Source organism: Oncorhynchus kisutch, linkage group LG6, assembly GCF_002021735.2.
Source record: "Oncorhynchus kisutch isolate 150728-3 linkage group LG6, Okis_V2, whole genome shotgun sequence".
Taxonomy (NCBI): Eukaryota; Metazoa; Chordata; class Actinopteri; order Salmoniformes; family Salmonidae; genus Oncorhynchus; species Oncorhynchus kisutch.
In genome coordinates this window covers 18,700,638-18,727,751 of record NC_034179.2, presented here as the reverse complement: position 1 = coordinate 18,727,751, position 27,114 = coordinate 18,700,638, and the positions used below count along the sequence as shown (strand labels likewise).

At 41.5% G+C, this 27,114-nt stretch overlaps 2 protein-coding genes across 10 annotated transcripts in view; both read right to left on the bottom strand.

The window, feature by feature from the left end:
• The window catches only part of LOC109892457 (very low-density lipoprotein receptor), a 34,783-nt gene extending 30,954 nt beyond the window's left edge, over nucleotides 1–3,829 (bottom strand). For 2 of the 5 annotated variants that reach the window (XM_020485004.2, XM_031826353.1), the window contains exon 1: nucleotides 3,409–3,826. In XM_020485004.2, the coding sequence (XP_020340593.1) occupies nucleotides 3,409–3,475 (67 nt within the window). In that variant the 5' untranslated portion in view covers nucleotides 3,476–3,826. Of the gene's footprint in view, nucleotides 1–3,408 lie in introns of all 5 variants that reach the window. The other 3 variants (XM_020485007.2, XM_031826352.1, XM_020485005.2) reach the window with 3 other exon arrangements.
• A 1,215-nt stretch (nucleotides 3,830–5,044) lies between these two features.
• On the bottom strand, nucleotides 5,045–26,562 carry LOC109892455 (SH3 domain-binding protein 2). Of its 5 annotated transcripts, none has more exons than XM_020485003.2 (13): nucleotides 26,478–26,562; nucleotides 17,574–17,713; nucleotides 17,091–17,193; nucleotides 14,101–14,218; nucleotides 12,224–12,291; nucleotides 11,862–11,947; nucleotides 11,686–11,757; nucleotides 10,742–11,426; nucleotides 10,458–10,578; nucleotides 8,581–8,636; nucleotides 8,297–8,372; nucleotides 7,896–7,955; nucleotides 5,045–7,763 (listed from the first exon to the last, which is right to left on the bottom strand). In XM_020485003.2, exons 2-13 carry the CDS (start codon nucleotides 17,707–17,709, stop codon nucleotides 7,626–7,628), a joined length of 1,719 nt encoding a protein of 572 aa, XP_020340592.1. In that variant the 5' UTR covers nucleotides 17,710–17,713; nucleotides 26,478–26,562; the 3' UTR covers nucleotides 5,045–7,625. The 5 variants fall into 5 exon arrangements, with proteins under 5 accessions (XP_020340592.1, XP_020340591.1, XP_020340590.1 ...); XM_020485002.2 differs by lacking the exon at nucleotides 26,478–26,562 and adding an exon at nucleotides 22,746–22,851; XM_020485001.2 differs by lacking the exon at nucleotides 26,478–26,562 and adding an exon at nucleotides 21,818–22,134 and having other exon boundaries at nucleotides 10,458–10,575.
• Nucleotides 26,563–27,114: the final 552 nt, after the last annotated feature.

The following is a 27,114-nucleotide window of genomic DNA, read 5'->3' as shown; positions in this document are numbered from 1 at the left end:
CTCTCCTTCTCACTTTCTCTCTCTCGGAGGACCTGAGCCCTAGGACCATGCCCCAGGACTACCTGACATGATGACTCCTTGCTGTCCCCAGTCCACCTGGCCGTGCTGCTGCTCCAGTTTCAACTGTTCTGCCTTATTATTATTCGACCATGCTGGTCATTTATGAACATTTGAACATCTTGGCCATGTTCTGTTATAATCTCCACCCGGCACAGCCAGAAGAGGACTGGCCACCCCACATAGCCTGGTTCCTCTCTAGGTTTCTTCCTAGGTATTGGCCTTTCTAGGGAGTTTTTCCTAGCCACCGTGCTTCTACACCTGCATTGCTTGCTGTTTGGGGTTTTAGGCTGGGTTTCTGTACAGCACTTTGAGATATCAGCTGATGTACGAAGGGCTATATAAATACATTTGATTTGATATAAAGTCCAAAGAAGAAAAAGCCTGGAAGGAGAATAGATGACAAAAAAACGATTCGGTTGACCGTTTTGTGTGGATTAATTGTCAGAGTAGAGGACCTTGTGCATTTCAAGTAAAATAACATTCATATCCCAGGACAAATTAGCTAGCAACAGCAAGCTAGCTAAATAGGATAAATTAGCTAGCAACCTAAAGCTAGCTAGCTAAATTGCCATAAATGTTTAATGCTTTTCGACCTGTCCCCAAATTAATATAATTGGTTCAGAGTTTGTTTTGATATTTCAACCTGCATATCAATTTGCGCACGATGGCGTGTGGCCGGTTTGGGTACAGTTTGATAGCTAATTAGCACAGGTGGCCGCCTTTGTCTTCCGTAAACAAGCGATGTAACGTGGAGATATGGCCATGTGTGAACACTAACCATATAATAGGTGTGTAGTAGAGGTCGACCGATTAATCGGAATGGCTGGTTTAATTAGGGCCGATTTCAAGTTTTCATAACAATCGGAAATCTGTATTTTTGGGCGGCGATTTGCCGATTTAAAAAAATATATATATATATATATATTTATTTGTATACCTTTATTTAACTAGGTAAGTCAGTTAAGAACACATTCTTATTTTCAATGACGGCCTAGGAACGGTGGGTTAACTGCCTCGTTCAGGAGCAGAACGACAGATTTTCACCTTGTCAGCTCGCAGGATCCAATCTTGCAACCTTACAGTAAACTAGTCCAACGCAATAACGACCTGCCTCTCTCTCGTTGCACTCCACAAGGAGACTGCCTGTTACGCGAATGCAGTAAGCCAAGATAAAGCTAGCTAGCAACTTATCTTATTAAAAAAAACTATCATAACTACACATGGTTGATGATATTACTAGATATTATCTAGCGTGTCCTGCGTTGCATATAATCTGACTGAGCATACAAGTATCCATAAGTATCTGACTGAGCGGTGGTAGGCAGAAGCGCTGTTTATGACTTCAAGCCTATCAACTCCCGAGATGAGGCTGGTGTAACCGAAGTGAAATGGCTAGCTAGTTAGCGCACTTCAAACGTCCCTCGCTTAGCATTATTTAAATCAAATTGAACATGTTTCATTATTTACTTGAGGCTAAATTGATTTTATTGATGTAATATATTAAGTTAAAATAAGTGTTCATTCAGTATTGTTGTAATTGTCATTATTACATATACATACATATATTATTATATATATTATTTAAATCGGCTGATTAAATCGGTATCGGCTTTTTTGGTCCTCCAATAATAGGTATCGGTGTTGAAAAACCATAAAATCGGTCGACCTCTAGTGTGTAGTAATCTAAACACATAAATACAATTTCTGACTGATATTAAAAGACACGTTCTTTATGTTTCCAAAAACGTACCGCAAGCAATGCGTGTTAATGTTCAGTGTCGGGTCTCTTAACTCCCCCAATCAGAAGATACTAGGGGCTAGGGCAAAAATCTATCCCCTTCATGGTCAATAACAAACCTCTGAAAACACTTCAAATGGGTTAAGTCATGGATAGGGTAATATAGCAGAGCAGTTAACTGCCCTTCACCACAATCCAACAGGAATCCCCAAATAAATATTATGTGTGTGACTGCAGTAGACTAGAAGCTGTCAATAAGCAGGACCAAGGCACTTAATATAATTAATTAAAATGTCTTTATTTGTATGGCATGTTCAATGGAAATATTAAAAACGGACAACTCTGACGCATTTCGGTCTGCATGGCCTTGGTCTTTTGAACGCCGGCAGACTAGACTGTTTGCAGGACGGAGTGCTGATAGCACATTGCCACAAAAATAAATGGGAAAATCTTAAATTGCACCACCATCTAAACCTGCACCTACAGACTATCCCCCAAAAAACACCACCCCATCCCACTTTGGCCATAAACGACCGACCCTACACCAGGCCACCAGCCTGAGAGGACAGAACGAACCCCTTAAACTTCCTGTATATCTTCTGTACGAAAATCTTACACCCAAATATTTTTCTGCTACTGCAACTACCACAACCTCTTCTGGGATTTCCACTCCATCAGTGAAGTTGATCACCGTGGCCATAATTGCAAAAAAATCCACCTTCATTCAACTCATCTCTTCAGGCCTATTCAATTGGGGGGGGGGGGGGGGGGGGGGGGGGGAGAGACTCACTCACCCTTGGGAGATCTGCTCTCTTTACTGCCCCAGCATAGGAAACTCAACCCGTCTCTCTCTCCCAGGGTACTTCGTATCCCCAGCTGCTTGTGCGCCCCCACAGTACTTTATATCCCAACTGTACAATCCCTCAGACTATGCCCTCATGCACATTTCGCACGTCGTGGGATCTCCCTTCTACTGCAACATGTCCGAATCTTTGACCCCCCAAATAAATCACGGACGTAACCACCCCAGCAGAGAATGCAGTTTTGCTACGCCGCCCCAGCGTTGTCGACACCATACCAATCCACTGAAAGCTTGCTTGCCCCCCCCCCCAATCATCTTCAGGAATAAATCAAATCACTGGGGGACAATCCTGTACTGAGAGCGAATGTCGGAGAGGAGAAGTTTACAAATAAACACAGCCATATCAATTTCAGGTTCATTGTAACCAAACTGCCCAGTTAAAAATAGTATGCACTCTTTTTCATATGGCGTAGGCTACACAAAACACAGGCGAGGGCCTTTTGCCTGGCTGCATTTATGACCGACTCCTCTAAAGGCTAAACGCAATTATTAAAGCGTTTCTTTCACTCAGACGTAGGCGTTTATAGGCAACTGCTGAAATAATAAATACGGTGAGCGCACAATGCAAAACAGGCTGCCCGAGTGTCCGTCTTGGACCATTTTCATTTAACGAAAGCAAGGCATTGCCGCGTTCATTCCTGTGTAAAGACAACATATAGGCAGGTGCAATGGTCATAACGCATTGTTGTACCGTCACGTTGAGATATGCCACGATAATAAACATTTGCCCTCAAATTAGGCTACTTACCGTGTACAAAACCGCACTGTTGAAGACATATCCGTAGGATAAGAATCTCCAGAATAGACGTCAACATTTCGCGGTGTAGCTGAGCGTGAGAGTTGGCCTCGTCGTTCTGCGCCGATATTCACACTGCTGTCAGTGCCGATACGACGCCTTTTTGGAACAAACAGAAGCCACCCGCTTTTTTAATCTCATTTAGGCAACACAATTCACGCTCTCCCTCCTCTCAAACTGGCCATCGAGCTGCAAACCATGTCCTAATTCACTGGTAACGTGCACCAAATAACCGCGCCAGCAGAGTTGTGTGTGCGCTTTCTCAGCTTTTCCGCTTTCAATATGTAATTTCATACATTCCTTGTCCACCAGTAACGTTAGGCTATGTATGTGTAATGCTATTCTGATGGGAAGTGTTTTGTTTCATATAACATTTCATAACTGTAACAAATATGAAAACGTATGTTCATGTGATTGTCACGTGTCAAAATGGTGATGATTGGCTGAGTGATTGATTAACATATATATTATACTATATATATTATACTATTTGGTTAATTGTTTGATTACTCTGTCAATATAATGTGAGTGGGACATTTCACCGGCCAGACTACATGAGACTGTGGATATAAAATCTAACAAATTATAGGACATAATTGCAGAAATTTCAGGTCACTAGTGTTTCCAATGACAATGTTGACGACATGTCAATATTTACATAATTAGTTAATTAACAGATCAATTGAACAAACTGTAGGGAAAGGGTGCAAAGAAAGCCATTACAGGGGTCAATGTGGACCAACTTCTATTATACTGCTTGTGTTTAGACTACAAGTTTAGGCTTCTTATCCATCTGCTTATTAACATGAGTAGTGGGCGGCAAGTAGCCTAGCAGTTAAGGGTCAGTAACCGAAAGGTTGCTGGTTTGGATCCCCAAGCCGACTAGGTGAAAAATGTGCCCTTGAGCAAGGCACTTAACCTTAATTGTTACTGTAAGTCCCTCTGCATAAGATAGTCTGCTGAAATCTCAAATGTGTGCTACTGAGTAATCTTCCTGCACCTTGCCTGCTCTTTAGTGACCTAGTAGTGCTGTACTGGTAAGACCGCTGAAGGCACTTTGGCTGCGTTTAGACAGGCAGCCCAATTCTGGTATTTTTTCACACATTTTGTCTGTTGACCAATCAGGTCAGTTCTGAAAAATATCTGTTGTGAAAAGATCTCATGTGCTTTGGTCTAAAGACCAATTAGAGGGGAAAAGATCAGAATTGGTTTGCCTGTGTAAATGCAGCCTTTCAGTCCTCGATTCTGCAGGCACCCCAAAACTTAACTGTACAACTGTGCATCATCATGGGGTCTCTCTCTATAATGACAAATCCATCATTTAGAGCAGTTTGCAAACGTAAACCCAGGATTTAGTGTTGTTTGCAGACTTTGATGTTTACATGTCAACACATATATTTACAATGTAGCAAACAAGTCAACTCAGGTTTAGTACTATAATAGTATGGATTGGAAAAGGATGTACTACCTAAGATTGAATAAACTGAAATGGTTGTGTGCACAATTCTTAATCAAGTTAATGATCACCTAACCCTAACAGTGATATATTTTTTTTTACCAGAGAATTATGAGACATAACCAAAAGATCTGTAGTTTCAACATCGAATATAATTTTATTGAGTAATTTACCACTGTCAAAAAGCTTTAAAATGTTCAATTTAATGGATTTTGACATATTAGATACTATAATTCTGGCAGTTCTGTCTCTAGACTGTGTTAATTAATTCACAATGATGGATCTTAGTAATCCTGCCTTCAGAAATTCTCATTTGCATTGGTTTTCGTCTTTGCTGTCTCCCATTTAATGAACTAGTTAAAGAACAGTGCACTAATATCCTGTGCTGCTAACGTGGTGATGCTGGTGGTGATATGGCTGTGGCACAGTAGAGGAGGAGAGGAGAGGGAGAGAGAAGGAGAGACAGACATAAGAAGTCATTTAGAGCACTATTTGTTCTGGCTTCCTTGTCAAGGTCTGAAAGAGACGTCATATTATCTCAATTCTCCTCACTGAGTAAGATGTGAAAACATTGAATATTAATCACGATATCATTATGATTTATTTAGTATGCATGTTTAATGAACCAGCTCCTCTGATGCTTGTGTTGCTGCTGTAGCATTCCTTAAAGTGCAATTCTGCCACTTTTCAACCTCATATTCATTATCTCTGCACCAAACCAGTGTCTATATATATTAAAACAGTGTGTTTCTATGACCTGTGGTTAAAATGATAAGGTACTCAAATTTGAACTTGTAAAATGGGCTGTAAAACACATCTTTCTTATAGTCCCTCTTTCTAGGATTTAGAATGGCTATTTCCTGCCTTGATTCTAAATGTATGATGTTTATATTGTATTTATTTTATTATCATTATTTTCGCCTATGTAGAGCTTTGCGGTAACACTAATGAAAAGCGCTATACAAAATACACGTATTATTGTTATATCTTTTTTTAGACAGTTGTCTGTGACATCACAGGGTAGGTTTAAAAGTTAGAAAAACAATGAGTGTCTAGCCAGAGTGATATATATATTTTTCTACAAAACGTAGAAATGCACCGTTTTCACATGTGTAGACACTGGTATTGTGCTGGAGATCATGAAAACGAGGGTGAGAAATTGTGGATTCGATTTTATCTGAGCTAATATCTGCCCATCACTATCAGTGAGTGTCCAGTGTGTGATTCTCTTGCACTTGTCCTCGTGGCTGGAGAATAACACACAGATGAGGCAAGATTACAACATAGAAATATATAGTAGCCATGATTTCCCCTAAAATACTCTCGACTGAAAAAAGTCTGATTGTAATTATGTGGATGTCATTTCAGTTCATTATTTTTTGTGACTTAAAGCTACAATATGTAACTTTTTGTGTGACTGACCAAATTCACATAGACATGAGTCATAGATCTTTCATTCTCATTGAAAGCAAGCCTAAGAAGCGGTAAATCTGTTTTATGTGCACTATTTCTATGCTTCCCGTTCTTAAGTTCCGTTTTTGCATATTTTACTTTTGGTTTTGTACACCAGCTTAAAATACAATATTTTTGTTTATGGTAAAGATAAATAACATAGTGCATCTTCAACATAAATGCAGTCACACTCAAGACTATTGCATGGGCATGGTTAAATGGTGCGTCACCAAACAGAATATGGAACCCAATGGAACCCAATGGAATATGTATCTGCCTTCTGCTGTTATCCATTCTAAAATATTTTTCTTATAATCAGAAATAATATATTTACAACTTTACAAAATCATTTTTACAATATATACAATTCTATACAGTGCAATACTACACGTGTGGGCAGTTTCATTTAAAGTGTGATTACATGATCATAGATAGCACTGGTTTTGTGCACCATATGTCACAGTTATCATTATGTAAGCAGTGGAGAGAGGGAGGGAGGGAGGGAGGGAGGGAGGGAGGGAGGGAGGGAGGGAGGGAGGGAGGGAGGGTGAAGTAAAGAGAGAAAGATTAAGGGACAGAGACAGGTAGAGAGAAAGAGACAGGCAGTAAGGTAAAAGAGTAAATAGGGAGGTAGAGCGTTTGCGTTGTGGTCTGAATAATACATTTCTTCTGAAGATAATATGATACGTTTCATCAACTTGATTTGTAGAATAAGTTGGTCCTCAATGCATGATACATAAGCAGTGATTAATATTCTGACATTCATGTGCATTCAACCCACAAATCTTAACATTTGCTTGCTCCAACATGTATTCTTCACAACACAACAGCAGTTCACCTGCCTGCTGCTATCAAGTGTAATGACAGACCTTTACAGCACTATTCCTGCAGTAGTCCTCACATAGTACAACTGTGTTCTGTAAACCTGTGGCACTCCAGTTGAGCATACAGGAAGACCTATACAGCTCATTGCCCTCATTGTCACAGATGCCATATTTTCTTCAACAACTGCAACCATCTGCACTCGTTGCACCTCTGCCCATGCCAGGATATTCACCAGAACCGCTCCAACATTTACTCAGGCTCGGTTACAGAGATGCAACAATCTGCCTTGCTTTACAGTGGGCACTGTGGTTGTGTTTCAGCCGTAGTAAGTTTCTACTGTAGTTCATTACAGTGGCAGAACCATGGTAGACGCCAACGAGGAGAGACTTCATATGAGCAGATGAGGCCGTGACCTCAGGACGGGGTCGTGGCAAGGTCACCTTGGCACGATGTAACCATATGGCTTCTGCAGACACAGAGACCCGTGATTGGGTAGTGGGTGGCTATGGTAGTGCTCCACTAGGGCTGACAGGGAGGGAAATGTCATCTCTAACTCCAGGAACAGCCGGGAGTCCTAAACCATAAACAAACACAATGAAATGAACATCAAACAAGACAGAGATAGTACTGGAATCCTCCGTTGTAATATTGATTTTGTCAGACAATAGACCTGGTAGACAGAGAAGGTAAAGACAGTGGTTCTGACCTCCTCAAAGAGCCTGTAGTTTCTGGCCTTGCACACACTCACATCCCACACCACCAGCACCTGATTCAATGAGAACAAATGTACATTATTCACTAAACCCGTTTTCTTTCAATTATCACTATGTGATGTGTGGTGAATGCATTGTTTATGCATCACAGCATGTGTTGGTTCGAAAAGCACCTGAAACCCTACCACTTCAAAGAGTATCTAAACAATCCCCTCCTCACCACAACACCCCGGACTTTGCTGATAGCTACATTATTGAGGAAAGTGTATTCACTATGCCTGTGATATGTAGCTGTCCCACCTAGCTACCTTAAGATGAATGCATTAACAGTAAGTCACTCGGGATAAGAGCTACTGCTAAATGACTAAAATGTAAATGTAAATGCATGGTGTACCTTTGATGTTTTTGTTCCTGAGTTCCTGAAGCAGTAGAGACCGTCCTGCGGTGTTCTGGAGCTTTCCTTAAATAACCTGCAATTAAAGCACAATAATAATACATCAGTCAGACTGCAGTCAGACATGTGTTCTGCTCTTCTCTCATGAGAAAACAGAGACCTGATTTTCAGGAAGTGGTCGAGCACACTGTGGTGAAACACATGTGGGTGCTTAAGACCATTACACAAAAATGAACAGGGTGTTCAACAAAAATTCAGTACAGAAATAACTAAGTGTGTCTTACTTTTCAACACTGCTTGTTTCTGTTGTGTCCAGGAACACAGAATCTGGTAATTGCATCTGAGGTCAGGAACAATGTGTGAAAAGAAAACAACAACAGACACATTAGAAGGATAGAATTGCATCAGCTGGGCAAAACTATTCTATAGTACACTGATCAATGAGACTAATCTATTGTAAACTGAACAATGAGACTAATCTATTGTAAACTGATCAATGAGACTAATCTATAATACACTGATCAATGAGCTAATCTATAGTAAACGGATCAATGAGACTAATCTGTAGTCCACTGATCAATGAGACGAATCTGTAGTCCACTGATCAATGAGACTAATCTGTAGTCCACTGATCAATGAGACTAATATGTAGTACACTGATCAATGAGACTAATCTATAGTACACTGATCAATGAGCTAATATATAGTAAACAGATCAATGAGACTAATCTGTAGTACACTGATCAATGAGACTAATCTGTAGTCCACTGATCAATGAGACTAATCTGTAGTCCACTGATCAATGAGACTAATATGCAGTACACTGATCAATGAGACTAATCTATAGTACACTGATCAATGAGCTAATATATAGTAAACAGATCAATGAGACTAATCTGTAGTACACTGATCAATGAGACTAATCTATAGTAAATGGATTAATGAGACTAATCTATAGTATTCTGATCAATGAGACTAATCTGTAGTCCACTGATCAATGAGACTAATCTGTAGTACACTGATCAATGAGACTAATCTGTAGTACACTGATCAATGAGACTAATCTATAGTAAACGGATCAATGAGACTAATCTATAGTAAACTGATCAATGAGACTAATCTATAGTAAACTGATCAATGAGACTAATCTGTAGTCCACTGATCAATGAGACTAATCTGTAGTACACTGATCAATGAGACTAATCTGTAGTACACTGATCAATGAGACTAATCTATAGTAAACGGATTAATGAGACTAATCTATAGTATTCTGATCAATGAGACTAATCTGTAATCCACTGATCAATGAGTCTAATCTATAGTAAATGGATCAATGAGACTAATCTATAGTAAATGGATCAATGAGACTAATCTATAGTAAACTGATCAATGAGACTAATCTATAGTACACTGATCAATGAGACTAATCTGTAGTACACTGATCAATGAGACTAATCTATAGTATTCTGATCAATGAGACTAATCTATAGTATTCTGATCAATGAGACTAATCTATAGTAAACTGAACATGATTGTTTAATGAGACTATGGAATTGAGTAAACTGAGTAAATTTGACAACAAAACAATATACACAAAACCACACCACATAACGCAGGTGTTTTTCTCATAGCCTGTGTAAACTAGAGTTGTAGTCGATGGAGAACCTGGTGGCAGGTAGTCTAGCGGGTTAAATCAAATCAAATCAAATGTATTTGTCACATACACATGGTTAGCAGATGTTAATGCGAGTGTAGCGAAATGCTTGTGCTTCTAGTTCCGACAATGCAGTAATAACCAATGAGTAATCTAACCTAACAATTCCAAAACTACTACCTTATACACACAAGTGTAAAGGGATAAAGAATATGTACATAAAGATTTATGAATGAGTGATGGTACAGAACGGCATAGGCAAGATGCAGTAGATTGTATCGAGTACAGTATATATATATATGAGATGAGTAATGTAGGGTACGTAAACAAAAGTGGCATTGTTAAGAGCGTTGGGCCTGTAATTGAAAGGTCGCTGGTTCGAATCGACTGGGTGAAAAATGTGTCTGTGCCCTTGAGCAATCTACTTAACCCTAGTCGTTCCGGTTAAAAGTGTCTACTAAATTACTTGTATGCAAAAATGTAAATGAGAATATAGAGGGTGCTTACATTCTCATAGTCTTCATCAGAGTCATAGTCAGTGTCCTTGGATGGATCCCTGCTCTTTCTTAAAGAGACAGGCACCTCGTCCACTGGGGTCCGGAAGCTTTGTCCATCTGGAGAAGATCTTCTGAGAAGAAAGAGGGGGTTTTAAACTGTGCTGCATTTGTGTGTTGTAAAATATAACAATCTTGAAATCAAATTATAGTTCAACAGAGCAAAAAGTCAAGTTTTCCTCGATGAAAGGAAACAGGGATTACCTGTATCTGTAGGAAACTTAAGGAGACACTTACTGTGCTGACCCTCCAGGTGGTTTAGGCTTGGCCGCAGGACATGGAAGTTTGGGTACCAGGGGTGGTTTGTACAGTCCAGGCTTGGTGTGGTTCAGTGCTGGCAAGGCCTGTGGTGGGAGATCTGGAGCTGGTCTGGAGCTGAGGCAGTGGTTTGGCATGCCCGGAATGTGACTGGGTTTGTTGCCACGAAAACCCGGTGGACTAGGGCTGGAGTGCAGCACCATCTTCCTTTCCAGGTCGCTGCAGATGATCAGGGTGGCGGGAGACTGCATGGACACTGGAACAGGGGGCATCCTGTCTTTATGTTTCCCCCCAGCTATGGTGGAGAATGACATCTGCCCCATCATTGCCTGCTTCTTTAGGTTGGCCATGGGAGGGGGAGGGGGGGTCGGGCTCTTAGGACTCCATGCACTCCTCTCTGGGCTAGGCTTGAGGTGGATGGGGGGAGGTTGAGGGGGGCCCTTATTTGGGATGTTCTTGTGTCCATGGTGGTTGTGGCTGACCTCACCGAGCTTGGGTGGAGGTAAGGGCGCTGGCGGTTTCTTTGGAAGGGGGCTGGTGGGGCTCCTGATGGGGCCGAGCACAGGAGGGGGTAGACCTTTGCAGAATCCTGACATGGACTCATGTATGAACTGGCATGGGACTGGAGGAGGTGGGTAGGATGGTGGTGGAACGGTTGGCCTTCCTTCAATAGCAGCATAATACGATAGTCAGAGACAGAAAAAAACAGGAAAACGGGCATTTGTAATACAGTAAATCACTGACAAAAATATATGATTCTAAATTATTTCAGCATAGTTATCATTTAGCCATAAAAGATGGGGCCATTAGTTTGAATTGTGATGACATGCCAATCCCATCAAGGGCAGGTTATCACAGTTATAGCACCAGCCACATCAAAGACAGCATCAAACTCAAAGACATTTACTATTCTGTAGGCCTACCTGTAGGTGTTGGTGGGCTATCTGGTTTTTCATAGTCATCCTCATCGTCGTCTTCATCCTCTAACATGTAATCTAGACATGAAAATTACATCATTGTTAGTGCACAGAGTTAATTGTGTGAAACAAGTGCTGTGAAACTGAGCCATATTGCTTCAGAAGTGAGTAGTATGTCTTACTGCCTTCTGGGTCATCTGTGGTATGGGTTATGTCCATGGGGCGCTCGATCGATCCATAGAAGCTGTCTGCATCAGATTCGGAGTCACTATGGCAACAGAGTATTGTTATTGTCTACTATGACAAAGGGAGGACTAAATTAATCACCTTGTATTTAATACATTCACTAATCATGTTTTCACTGACTTCCATACATACTTGTTATAACACAGCAAGAGCTTACACTGTATATTAATCTAGAAGATAAAATCTACAGGCTCAGAAAGTCAATCAGAGCATGCAGCCAAACTGTCTACTATTTATCAGAAAAAGGAAGTAACCACAGATGATATGATTGTGTGAAGGAAGGGTTGTGTTGACTTACCTTGAAACATGTGAATCCCTTCTGTCATTGTAGTGATCAATTTCTTTCCGCAGATTTCGCATCCATTTCTTTCAGTAGACAAAAATAAATCAGTATTACATTGTGATTAATACATTTACATTTGACATTTTATTCATTTCACAGATGCTCTTATCCAGAGCAACTTACAGGAAGTAGTGAGTGCATACATTTCACTATGTGTGTATATACACTATATAATCAAAAGTATGTGGACACCCCTTCAAATTAGTGGATTCGGCTATTTCAGCCAGATCAAATCAAATCAAATTTATTTATATAGCCCTTCGTACATCAGCTGATATCTCAAAGTGCTGTACAGAAACCCAGCCTAAAACCCCAAACAGCAAGCAATGCAGGTGTAGAAGCACGGTGGCTAGGAAAAACTCCCTAGAAAGGCCAATACCTAGGAAGAAACCTAGAGAGGAACCAGGCTATGTGGGGTGGCCAGTCCTCTTCAGTCCAGATCAGTTGCTGAAAGGTGTATAAAATCGAGCACACAGCCATGCAATCTCCATAGACAAACATTGGCATTAGAATAGCCTCGCTTGAAGAGCTCAGTGACTTTCAATGTGACACCATCATTAGATGCCACCTCAGTTCATCTAATTTCTGAACTGCTAGAGCAATGCTGGAAGAACCAGCCACGACCCATCTTCAATGCTCTTACTGAGGGAAGGAGGTTGTTGGCCAAGATCTCGCGATACATGGCCCCATCCATCCTCCCCTCAATACGGTGCAGTCGTCCTGTCCCCTTTGCAGAAAAGCATCCCCAAAGAATGATGTTTTCACCCCCATGCTTCACGGTTGGGATGGTGTCTTGGGGTTGTACTCATCCTTCTTCTTCCTCCAAACACGGCGAGTGGAATTTAGACCAAAAAGCTCTATTTTTGTCTCATCAGAACCCAGGACAGATTTCCATTGTCCATTGCTCGTGTTATTTGGGCCAAGTCTCTTCTTATTATTGGTGTCCTTTAGTAGTGGTTTCTTTGCAGCAATTTGACCATGAAGGCCTGATTCTCGCAGTCTCCTCTGAACAGTTGATGTTGCGATGTGCCTGTTACTTGAACTCTGTGAACTATTTATTTGGGCTGCAATCTGAGGTGCAATTAACTCTAATGAACTTATTCTCTACAGCAGAGGTAACTCTGGGTCTTCCATTCCTATGGCGGTCCTCGTGAGAGACGGTTTCATCATAGCGCTTGATGGTTTTCACGACTGCACTTGAAGAAACTTTCAAAGTTCTTGACATTCTCCCGATTGACTGACCTTTATGTCTTAAAGTAATGATGTTGTTTCTCGTTGCTTATTTGAGCTGTTTTTGACATAATATATACTTGGTCTTTTACCAAATAGGGCTATCTTTTGTATACCACCCCTACCTTGTCACAACACAACTGATTGGCTCCAAAGCATTAAGAAGGAAAGAAATTCCAAAAATGTACTTTCAATAAGGCACACCTGTTAATTTAAATGCATTCCAGGTGACTACCTCATGAAGCTGGTTGAGAGAATGCCAAGAGTGTGAAAGCTGTCATCAAGGCAAAGGGTGTCTACTTTGAAGAATCTCAAATCTCAAATATATTTTGATTTATATTATATTTTGTTTAACACTGTTTTGGTTACGACATGATTCCATGTGTTATTTCATAGTGTTGATGTCTTCACTATTATTCTACAATGTAGAAAATAGTCCAAATAAAGAAAACCCTTGAATGAGTAGGTGTGTCCAAACTTTTGACTGGTACACACACACACACACACATACACACATATATATATATGTGTAAATAATTAATTATATATGTACTGTTACTAGGAATGTGAGAGGTTCTTAATCTGTATGTAGTGCCCCTCACCCTTCTCTCATCCTCACTGGCTGCTGAGAAGTACCAGGTACGGTGCTTCTTACTGAAGTGGACAATTTTGAAGGGAAACACGTTACTGGAGGTGGTCTCTTCTGCTGCCCTCATCACCCTGCCAACGAGAGGAATAGAAACTGAAACCACATATTAAAGAACACTACATAAGTAGCTTACATTTATGAAACAAATACAGTATACACTGAGTGCACAAAACATTAAGAACACCTGCTCTTTCCATGACAGACTGACCAGGTGAATCCAGGTGAAAGCTATGATCTCTTATTGATGTACTTTGTTAAATCCACTTCAATCAGTGTAGATGAAGGGGAAGAGACAGGTTAAAGATGGTTTCTTAAGCCTTGAGACAACTGAGACATGGATGGTGTAAGTGTGCCGTTCAGAGAGTGAATGGGCAAGACAAAAGATTTAAGTGCCTTTGAATGAGGTATGGTAGTAGGTGCTAGCCTGTTTGTGTAAAGAACTGCAACGCTGCTCCATTTTTCATGTTCAATAGTTTCCCGTGTGTATAAATAATGGTTCACCACCCAAAGGGCATCCAGCAAACTTGACAACTGTGGGACGCATCGGAGTGGGGGGGCTGCAACTCAATATTAGAAAGGTGTTCTTAATGTTTTGTACACTCAGGGTATATACATAAAGTACAAGCCCCCTCACTCTGACCAATCCAATTTTCACATTTTGTCGGTGAAACCTTCTGGCAACTGTGTCATTGGTTTATTAATGTATTGCCGTTTTCATCATATAATTGCTGTAATAACATATCATGCCTCCTATGTAACATACAGTATGCTGTGTGAGCTGAAAAGGCCTGGCCATGTTTCAGTGTGCTAGAGTTGCACAGCTGTATTAAAGCTCTATTTATACTCAGCCTCAGCAGGGAGAGGAGACTCCAGACATGTAATTACACAGTTACACAGTTACCACCATGGAATTGCAGCATACCTCTACTGGGAAGGACTCGTTAGAGGGAGGAACTCAATGAAAACACCACAGGGTATGATAGAGCCTACTTCAATAGCCACTTTAACTTTCCAAATGTCAAACAAATATGGAAAAGAGATGGTTGAACATTGCCGTCTCCATTATTGGCTTGTGACTTGATGTATGAATTGATATGACGAGTGTTTGGTAATCGTAAGCAAAACCTCTAAAACCTTTATAGAGATGATCTCATTCAGCAGGAAGTGGCACATCAAGAGTCCAGTGAGTGTGTGGGTAGAGTCCAGTGAGTGTGTGGGTAGAGTCCAGTGAGTGTGTGGGTAGAGTCCAGTGAGTGTGTGGGTAGAGTCCAGTGAGTGTGTGGGTAGAGTCCAGTGAGTGTGTGGGTAGAGTCCAGTGAGTGTGTGGGTAGAGTCCAGTGAGTGTGTGGGTAGAGTCCAGTGAGTGTGTGGGTAGAGTCCAGTGAGTATGTGGGTAGAGTCCAGTAAGTGTGTGGGTAGAGTCCAGTGAGTATGTGGGTAGAGTCCAGTGAGTGTGTGGGTAGAGTCCAGTGAGTGTGTGGGTAGAGTCCAGTGAGTGTGTGGGTAGAGTCCAGTGAGTGTGTGGGTAGAGTCCAGTGAGTATGTGGGTAGAGTCCAGTGAGTGTGTGGGTAGAGTCCAGTGAGTGTGTGGGTAGAGTCCAGTGAGTGTGTGGGTAGAGTCCAGTGAGTGTGTGGGTAGAGTCCAGTGAGTGTGTGGGTAGAGTCCAGTGAGTGTGTGGGTAGAGTCCAGTGAGTGTGTGGGTAGAGTCCAGTGAGTGTGTGGGTAGAGTCCAGTAAGTGTGCATAGAGCCGGTGCAACAGAGTCAGTGCAAATAAAAAGGGGGTCAATGCAAATGCTCAGGGTAACCATGTGATTAACTGTTCAGCAGTCTTATGGCTTGGGGGTAGAAGCTGTTCAGGAACCTTTTGGTCCCAGACGTGGTGCTCCAGTCTATGACCTGGGTGGCTGGAGTCTTTTAAAATTCTTAGGGCCTTCCTCTGACACCGCCTTGTATAGAGGTCCTGGATGGCAGGGAGCCCAGTGATGTAGCGCCTTGAGGTCTGATGCCAAGCAGTTGCCATACCAAGCAGTGATGCAGCCAGTCAAGATGCTCTCAATGGTGCAGCTGTAGAACTTTTGTAGGATCTGAGGACCCATGCCAAATCTTTTCAGCCTCTTGAGGGGGAAGAGATGTTGTCGTGCCCTCTTCACGACTGTGTTGGTGTGTTTGGACCATGATAGGACCTTAGTGATGTGGACACCGAAGAACTTGAAGCTCTCGGCCCACTCCACTACAGCCCTATCGATGTGAATGGGGACATGCTCGGCCCCTAGTTCACGATCAGCTCCTTTGTCTTGCTGATGTTGAGGGAGAGGTTGTTGTCCTGGCACCACTGCCAAGTCTCTGACCTCCTCCCTATTGGCTGTCTCATCATCGTCGGTGATCAGGCCTACCACCGTTGTGTCCTCTGCAAACTTAATGATGGTTTTGGAGTCGTGCGTAGCCACGCAGTCAAAGGGTAAACAGGGAGTACAGGAAAGGACTAAGCACGCACCCATGGGGGGCCCCCGTGTTGAGGGTCAGCGTTGCGGATGTGTTGTTGCTTACCCTCGCCACCTGGGGTGTCGGCCTGTCATGAAGTCCAGGATCCAGTGGCAGAGGGAGGTGTTCAGTCCCAGGGTCCTTCGCTTAGTTATGAGCTTGGAGGGCACTATGATATTGAATGCTGAGCTATAGTCAATGAACAGCATTCTCACGTAGGTGTTCCTTTTGTCCAGGTGGGAAAGAACAGCACATTGAGAAATGCTTTCATTGTCAGCAGACTTTCTCATCTCATCAGGATTTCTCAGCATAACAAACTAATTGCAACTGACAAAACCAGCTGTATTTAAACATTAATAATCATATGTAGGCCTATGTGAGAATGCCAACATGTTTTGCCGAGCCTATTCAAATTCATGTACTTCTGTGCATAAAGACGGACACGATAGTGAACACTGACCTGTTGTAGCCATTGAGAGAGAAAGCTCCTTGCGGTGCAGGACTGGTGCTGCTCTTGAAGTAATACACACATCCCTTATGGATGATTAAGTAGCGAAGAGGCCCTGTAAGATTGCAGAAGGAAAGAAAACACAAAGAAAGGTCTCACAAATAAGCCAGGCGTAAAAGCAAATATGTTCTTCCTAATTTGATGAATCTCCAACCCTGCTCCAGGACTGGTGAAATAAACGTTGTGTTGAGATGAAAGTATGCAATGCCACTCATCACAGACCTTTGTCAGAATCCCTTGGTACAGTAAACATTAATGAGCCATGTAATGTATGTATGTATGTATGTATGTATGTATGTATGTATGTATGTATGTATGTATGTATGTATGTATGTATGTATGTATGTATGTATGTATGTATGTATGTATGTATGTATGTATGTATGTAATGTTTGTATGCATGTATGTAATGTTATGTACTGTAGGGCTACTCACACTTCATAAGGCTGAACTGGCTCCCTCCTTTCTTGTGCACATACCCAGAGTGGCACACACCCCCTGGCATGGTGAGCAGGTTCTGGGCCCCGATGGCCCTCATGGGGATGGGCCAGGAGATCTCTGCTGAAGTCATGTTTCTGAGGGTACAAAGAGGGAGAAATAACACATCATACACCACAGTACATATCACAGAGCTGGTAGTGGGCTGAACCTATGGGTTCGTATATGTTCATCGAAATTGACATTTCTGAGATGCAACGCTAAATTATTCTCTCAGCAGCTGCATTGTTCAATAAGACCACAGTGAACTCTGAATCTGATTGTACAAAAACAGCAACACATCATGAGCAAGAAGCACTTGAAGACTTGAGGATTCAGACCATATCAACATAATAAAATAAACATATCATAACAGCTCAGTCCTAGAAAACATCTTACATATCCTGACCCAGCAACTTTCTCTCCACTTCAAACTCACAAGACAGCAAACATTTCACTGCAATTTGTATTCATTAAGTTCCATCAACCATGACACCACATCAATCCTACATAGATATAGAAACAAAGAAACAAGCACCCCAGCCAATAGGTCTGCCACCCAATCTAAACCATAGTCATAATGCCTGGGAAACGTGCCCCATCAGCAGCTTACCTCTTGCTCATTCGTCTCCTGAGGGTCTGAACTGCTGAGCTCTCCCTGAGGAGATCCATCAATAAACCCAATGAGAGAACCACACCACTCTGACTGTGTTAACTTCTAAATCAGACTGAGACAGAGAGAGGGCGCGCTAAGGCAGACTCAGAGAAACACACACCACACTCTCCTCTAAATCTCTAAAACCCTAATACAGACGGAAAACCTGCAGTCTCAAATCTTGACCCTGAACCGGACAAGCGGACAGGAAACTAGACGTTTCCCCTGGAATGTGCCTCATGCCCTTTCAGAGCTGTTGATTGCACCCTGTGTTGTGTGCTTCCTGCCTTGCCGCCCACAGTGCCTTCCTTGCCTTTCCTTGCCCTGACGATGGCTGCCTGCCTTCTGGGAGGGAGTACAGGGAAACCAGCAGCCTCCAGACCCACAAGGACAAATATACTAGCAAGGGAGCACCAGAGGAGGGGAGAGGGGCTTCCGTTGACATCCAAGGGACGGGTGCAGGGGCGCAAGATCTGACTGTTAGATAAGGATGGAAATGAGGCATAGGGAATCTGCATCTCTCCCCAGAATCAGTCAGGGGTAATCTGCATCTCTCCCCAGAGTCAGTCAGGGGTAATTTAACTCTCTACAGGAGGAAACAGCCAGGCAGGGAGATTCAATAAGGATGCAGGAATGTAGTTTAGTCTGATTCGTGGATTAGGCCGGAGAAGAAAAGTATGAACTATTTCTGCAACTGCTTTCATGTTTAAATGTGTTTATGCAACGTATCTTAAGCATCTAAATTTAACTGTGACGAGGCAAGCAGATTGACGTTGGACTCAGTTGGGTGGACTCAGTTGGGTGGACTCAGTTGGGTGGCTTGGTAATTTCTGACCTGTTTGTGGCCTCTGCTTCAAGGGGACTTGAAAGGACAACGGCAGCATTTATCTGTCCTGCAGCCACCTTTTGATGTTTGTGTTGATGTTTGTGTTGATGAAGTGATAACCGCTGTTCAAAAGGCATGCATGGTGTGGGACCTACAGACAGATTCATTCCACCAACCTAACTGCATGTTCTGGCTATTTTTGGTGTTGGGATACTTGTGGTTGTAAAGGGGAAAGAGAGATTAAATTAGGAACTTTACTCTCTGATTAACAATGGAGGACTGCATGAACAGAATGGTCTCTTTGTGTGAAGAATCATTTCCATTACACCTAACTCATTGCAGTTAACCACATCTTATATATAATAAGTGAAGAAATGCATTATCAGAGCTATGGCGTATTACAATATTCAGATGTATTTGTCGTCAGTAATAATCAACAAAACAAACTTAATAAAAGGGATACTTTAGCATGCGAGCAGATACCCATAGACTTCCAGTCAATGCGCTAACGCTAGTAAGCATTGGCTCGCAAAACTACCTTTGACTTCCTTCATACTGGACACAGATACATAAAAATGGTATCCACAAGTTCATCTGACTCGGGGGAAAAATCTCAAAGTATCCCTTTATAGGGTCCAAATCCACAGTCACCTTGAATGGGTTCTGAACTCTCTAACCGCACTGCTTAGTAAGACAGAGATGCTAATTAGGATTAGAGAACTCTTTTTTTGCCAGGAACTCAGATGTAAACAGGAGTGGCAAGTATAAAATACCAGGTAATTATTCAAACCTACTTCCTACTGCTGCCTGGAACAATCTACCGGCAAACTACTCAACACAACCCATGTTTCTAGAGGAAAAACTAAATGAAACTGTTTTTCAAAAATACTGTGTGAACGATTCACAGTGTGCTCTCACCCATGCAACTATGATTTTGCCCTTTTCATGAAAGTGTTTGGTAGACTTTACACTACTCCTTCCTTCCTGATCTACACATTAAAATGGAAACAACCACAAAGGTGTTGGGAAAACACATTCTCTGAATGACTACTCAGCATAACAGGGACAGCGAGCGAAAGATCAGCATCATTAGCTGTATCATAACCTTTGACATACATTTCCCATCACAATATTGCCAAGTTCAACCTCATGATTATATCTCTTGATTTGCAGATGTCTGCTCAGTTGTTAGTGAAAAAACTAATAGCAGCTGGTTCCACCACAGTCAGAAGAACGTTGATGAGCATAGTCTCACAGGTGTACAACACTCACAGCTGTTGGACAGTCTAAAGGTGTAGGCCTTCTCCACAGAGGAAGTGGAGTATGCAAGGCCATGTAGGGAACATGAGGAGTTTCTGTTCTAAAGGATCCAATGAAGGTGTTTTTATCTCAATATCAAATCATTTCTGGGTAACTATTAAGTACTTTACTGTGATTGTTTTCAAATAAAATGGTCAAAAAGAAACTAAAATATAAACAACAATATTGCTAGGACCGTCTGGGAATGTTCTGAGTGGGGAGGGGAAAACAGAAAACAATGCTGTTATTGGCAGAGGTTTGGAACTCTTTCTTATTGGTGAGGACACCAGGCAGGCCTGAAATCCCATCCCACCAAAACAAGTTGAACTTTCAGGCGGTCTTTTCAAAACAGGTCTTACACTAAAAGGGCATTATCATCATTTTCACAGTATTATTCCAACGTCATAGAGTGGAAATATATATAAAATAAAGGACAATTACATTAACAACACTGGGCCTTTAAAAATAAAAAAATTCACAGGTGAATGGGTTTCTGTTCCCCTGGTCAACAAAGTTTCCAACTAAACATAGTATGTGCATTTCTTTCAGCATTCACTCATGGTAGGCCACCCTGTAGCAGCAACAACCTCATTCTGCTTTTTGGGGGAGCTTGGCTTTCCCCCGCATCACTTCCTGTCACCTAATATGAGCATGGCCTCTCTACAGGAAGTAGACAGGACTTCACACAGTTGAATAATATGAGGAAAGAAAGAGGGAGGCAGTGCGTGCCCAGAATAATAAATACTGTAGAAAAGCATCAACATGACAAAACAAGCACCAGCTCCTCTCATTAGAGATTCAGGACTAAGAGCTTTAGTTTAGATTCTGGACTAAGAGCTTTAGTTTATATTTAGAACTAAGAACTTTAGTTTAGATTCAGGACTAAGAGCTTTAGTTTAGATTCAGGACTAAGAGCTTTAGTTTAGATTCTGGACTAAGAGCTTTAGTTTAGATTCTGGACTAAGAGCTTTAGTTTAGATTCTGGACTAAGAGCTTTAGTTTAGGGGATGTGTCCCTTTTACTTTCCTGAATATGTTCATCACAATCAGAGAGTAACACAGTGATCAAGTAAAAGTGTGTGTTCACGAATGGGAGTGCCCTTGAGCGCAAATTAGTTTCCTGTAAACAGGATTTTCAATATGACTGTATTTAAACAGTTGCAAACACCTTTGCTTTATAACTCCCAATAAAATAAGCTGTCCAGCAGTTCAATTGATGACATATCAGTGTTTGTTGACCATCATATAGTCATTGGTGAGAAAGATTGATAGTTGAAACCATGATAGCCATCCTCTTCCACACTGGTAGGGCTACTTGTCATGAATGATCTCACTGGCACCTGACTTCAAGTATTTCTCTTTCACTGCATTACCAAATATACAAAAACTGAGTAAGTAGGAAAGTCTTATGCCTCACACTTACATGAAATCCCGTTCCCAACACATTCTCACGCTGGGCTTGCTCCCAATGGCAAACGACTTCTTTTTTCTCACTGACACAGCCATGGGTGGTGCAAGGCAGTCTTCGCTACCATGTTATTTCCGACAGGTTGAGCAGACAGACGGACGTACAGAAGACAGGGACAGACAGACAGAGTGTGCTACCGTACTGATAAATAGAGATAGATACTCCTGGTAGAGCCTGGTGGGGCTGTCCGTCTGAGGTGCTGCCTGAATGCTGAGACCCGGCGGCACATTTCCGGAGGGCCTCGTCTTGCGGCCCACTATCCACATTGGCTGACGTGACTGAGAAGCTACTTCCTGCTCTCTGAGGCGGAGGACTGATTGGACGACGCCCTCATACATTCAGCCTCTCAGCCCACAGGGCCACAGACAGTGTGCTGGCTGTTGGAGGGACTTTCCACCCCCCAGTTCCATGGAACAATGAAAAGGGTCACACCGTCACGGACAAATATCCCGAGAGTGCCACTATGACCTATAGGCAGAACACCATGTATTCTACATTCTACATGTATTCTCTATTCTACAATGTGCATCCAAATCACGTGCATCTGAGAGTAATACAGTATATCAACTATGTGTAATACATAAAAAATGGTTATTACACATTAATACCACAAACTACTTTCTTACTTTCTAGTGTCCTTTGATCAACATCCTATGTGTAGACCAAATATCAAAGCTTGCTAAAGGACATAGCTGGTAGTACAGGAGGTTAGCGTATGGTATTAGCATGGCCTCTCATAAGTGATCCATGAGTACTAAACAATAACAATTCACAGATTTGAAATATACAGCACAAGGAAAAACCCTGTTCATAGATCTATCCATTAAACAGACTATTAACACTATCAGCAGCTAAATTATGTTTATTTGAATATTGTGCTTACCCATTGAGTCCTGCAGAAGTAAACTGCTCTCTCTTCTTAACATCAATGATTTGCAGTGAACACAAGGCCACTTCCTGCACTTATTTAGAACCATCAAGTACACTGGTACCCTCCCATTTACAACTTGAAGGCTAAGCATGTACACAAGCCAGAACACTTCAAACAACTTGTCACGCCCATGTCTTTAGATCATTTACTAAATATAATTTAGTCCAAGCTTCATGCGCCATTGAAGAGAAATACGCACAGCACCAACTTCTCTTAAAATGTAGATAAGTGCTCCACATTTGGATACATTAGATTAAAAATCAAATGCTGTGATAGGCCTATACTCTAATTAAGCTAGTCAAAAGAAAATATGGGTGCCATGGTACTTTTTCTATTGTACTTTGCTTTTAGAAATGTCATGTTTAAGTTTGTTACTTTGTATTCTATTTCTTACTCTGTAAGTGTCCTTTGGTATCTTGAAAGGCGTAAACAAAATGTATTATTATTTATTATACAATCAAGTTCATTTGGTGCGGTCGTTCTTTTGTCACCAAACTCCACAAACAACTATGACCTTTGAAGTCAACTATCTAATTTGATATCGACTTTTTTCATATTAGATAAGATATTGTAACGGCATTCAGAGGTGGAAGAAGGATCGGACCAAAACGCAGCGTGGTAAGTGTTCATGATGATTTATTCAAAACGACCTGAACACTGAAATACAAAACAATAAACGACGTGAACAAAACTAAAATCGAAACAGTACCGTATGGCCCAAACACTCACACGGAAACAAACACCCACAAACCAAAAGTGAAATCCAGGCTACCTAAGTATGATTCTCAATCAGAGACAACTAACGACATAGAAAAACATAGAAAAACCTGCCTCTGATTGAGAACCATACCAGGCCGAACACAAAAACCAACATAGAAAAACAGACTGCCCACCCCAACTCACTGACCATACTAAAACAAAGAATAAAAGAACAGAACTATGGTCAGAACGTGACAGATATAGTCTAGCTAAGTCAGGGATGGGAAACTTTGATGGGGCGGGGGCCACAAAATATGTGAACTCATCATGAGGGGCCGCAGTGGCTTGCGGGTCTGCATACCCACACATGCAATCAGAGCCGGACCTTTTAGAGAATTTCCTGCAATTCTACACATTTTGCAATGGGGCATAGAGAAAATGTTGTACTTTTATAACGCAAGATGGAAGCAATTCAATACATTTTACCATGGGGCGAAGAGAAGTTTTGGCAATTTTATGAATTATTTCATGCAGTTCTACTCGTTTGGACATGGGGCGGAGAGAAAAATGTTCAGTTTTAAAGCCTGCCATCCTACACATTTTGCCATAGAGTGGAGAGAAATGTTTGCAGTTTGTTTTATAACATATCTAAGTGAGAGTGACTAACAAAATCAATGGGGCCCCCGGGTCGGTAATTCCACCATGATTACTACAAGTTTAGATAGCTGGCTAGACTCATTTACCAATCTAAAAAATAATTGCTGACATGGGCTGCCAGTGACTGACAAGATAAAAACTGCTGATGCACAATCAAATCAAATAATTGTATCTTGTGAATTCTACTATTCCAACTCTCAACAGTAAGTTGAGACCTCGACTGAATTCCTAAAAAATTTCCTAGTCCAATCAAAACTGAAAGCAACCTGAACAACAGAATGAAGACCCCCAGTCAGCTGTCCCCATACAGTGGGTATCATAAGTATTTGTGCGACAAAGTGTGATTGAAATTGATTTAGTTGTGATTTTTTTGTTATTGAGCTACACAAAATACTCAAATGTCAAAGTGAACAGAAAATTCTACAAAAGTTAACAAATTCATAAAAATGTAATAACTAAAATATAGTTGTTGCAAAAGTATTCAACCTTTCGTTTAGGCAAGCCTAATCTAGTTCAGGAGTAACATTTAGCTTAACAAATCACATAAGTGACATGGGCTGACTGTCCATTTTGAATGAGTACCCCTTGCTCTGTCCCCCATACATACAAAATCTGTTAAGGTACCTCAGTTTTGAATTTCATCAACAGATTCAACTACAAAGACCTGAGGGGTATCCTGCAAAGCAAGCTAGATCTACACAAGGGTTTCTGAAGCTAACCAACTTCAGTTAACTTCACATTCCAGGTTAGGCTTCATCCGTACTATGACGGGGGATATTGCTAATCTGCCTGCTGCTAACTCTAGCAGCCGTGTAACTGTGCGTACATGGCTAGTCGAACGCTTCATTGAGACAATGCTGAAACATCAATCCATGGGAAGTTTAAAATGCATTTTGTCATTAATAAATGTGTGATATATTTTTACATGACTATTTTTTAACACAAAACATAATTTGATTAATAAAATATTTAATAAGTCGTCTTCTTCAAATGAAGGGGATGATGACGCAATATTTGGAATCTGATTTAATTGGTCCTCAACTCACAGCCAAGTCATTTCATTCAGGGTATGTGGAGTTAGCTGTAAGTTTGCCTGTCCCAGAGCAGGTTAGTTCTGAAGGATTCGTTGCCATAGAAAAGTATCTGACTAAAAGGTCAGTCACTTTCTTATGACCGGTTATCCCGAGTTACTCAGAGTTGACCAAAGTTACCTCGCTAACTAGGGCAGCTTTTCGAAAACATCAAAGAAGGGCAGTATTGGTAGATGGGTAACAATAACAAATCAGACAATGAATATCTCTTTAAGCATAGTCAAATTAATAATGATGCTGTCGATGATGTACTAAACCACCCAGACACCACAAAGGCAGTCATCCTTCTTAACTGAGTTGCAGAATAGGAAGGAAACTGCTCAGAAATGTCACCATGAGGTCATTGGTGATTTTAAAACAGCTACAGAGTTCAATGGCTGTGAAGGGAATTAACTGAGGATGGATCAACAACATTGTAGTTACTCCACAATAATGACCTAAATGACAGAGTGAAAAAAATATATATAAAATATTCCAAAACATGCATTCTGTTTGCAACAAGGCACGGAAGTAAACATTTTGGCCTAAATGCAAAGCCATATATTTGGGGCAATCCAACACAACACTTCACTGAGTAACTGCCTCCGTATTTTCAAGCATGGTGGTGGCTGCATCATGGTATGGGTATGCTTGACATCGGCAAAGCCTGGGGAGTTTTTCAGAATAAAAAGATACACCAAGCACAGGCAAAATCCTAGAGGAAAACCTGATTCAGTCTGCTTTACACCAGACACTGGGAGAGGAATTAAAATAACCTACAACACAAGGCCAAATCTACACCGGAGTTGCTTACCAAGAAGAAAGCTAATTTCCAGAGTGGCCAAGTCACAGTTTTGACTTAAATCTATGTCAAGACTTAAATTGCTGTCTATCCATGATCCCCAACACCTTGACAGAGCTTAAAGAATTTTGAAAAGAATAATGGGCAAATCTTGCAGAATCCAGGTGTGCAATAATCACAGTTAAATTCATTTCAATCCCACATTGGAGCAACAAAATGTGATCAAAATACTTATGACACCCACTGTATATGGCAGTAGCATTGCTGTTACTATCTCCCCCATTTGCTTTTAGTAGTCGTCTGAGACAACGCTGAGAGAAAGCTGCTTGTGAAAGTGAAAGAGGGTGAGACTCACCATGGTGACTCCCGCTAGAACAGAATAGGAGCACTAGCATGGAAAACAGATTAATGTGCATCACGTCACCAGACAGACCTGAGAGGAACTACATGGACTACCTTGTCAGTTGGGCAACTTCCAGGTTGTGTTGTCTCTAACAGCCGATGCGTCCTAGTGTAGTTTGTGTATCACTGACTGACTGACTTCTCCTGGTGGCTTTTTACACCCCCTGACAATCAAACCACACAAGCCAATCATCCACGCCCACCAAGACACATTGAAAGTCTCACTGGGGAGAGTTGGGAAACAGAAATGCCACTGAAATAAGGAAGAAAGAACATAATGGGAGACAGTCTACACACACAAAATACTTAACAAAATGTTTCTTCTTAACTGTCAGTTAGGAAGAGAAAGTGACTTGCATTGCTCTTTAGTTCATGTTCTAGATCCCAGGCCACCGCACAGACAAGGATTAAAATGTTGGCGGTTTTTACTTCCAAAATCTCAGGTGTACACAATCACAAACCAAACTCAGTCCCAGCGATAATATCCATGCTACTGGAGGATTGTCCAAGATAGTCACTGCCACCACCCTTTGTCGGTTGCTCATCTGCTGTTGGTTCCTCCTTTTGTTGAGAATCATTTGGCAGTCGCTCCTCGTCATCCGTTGTCATCAAGCGTGTACTTGCCTAGTTAAATAAACGTTAAATATATATATATATTGTACGTCTGTGGCACCCAGCCCGTGGTCCGGTC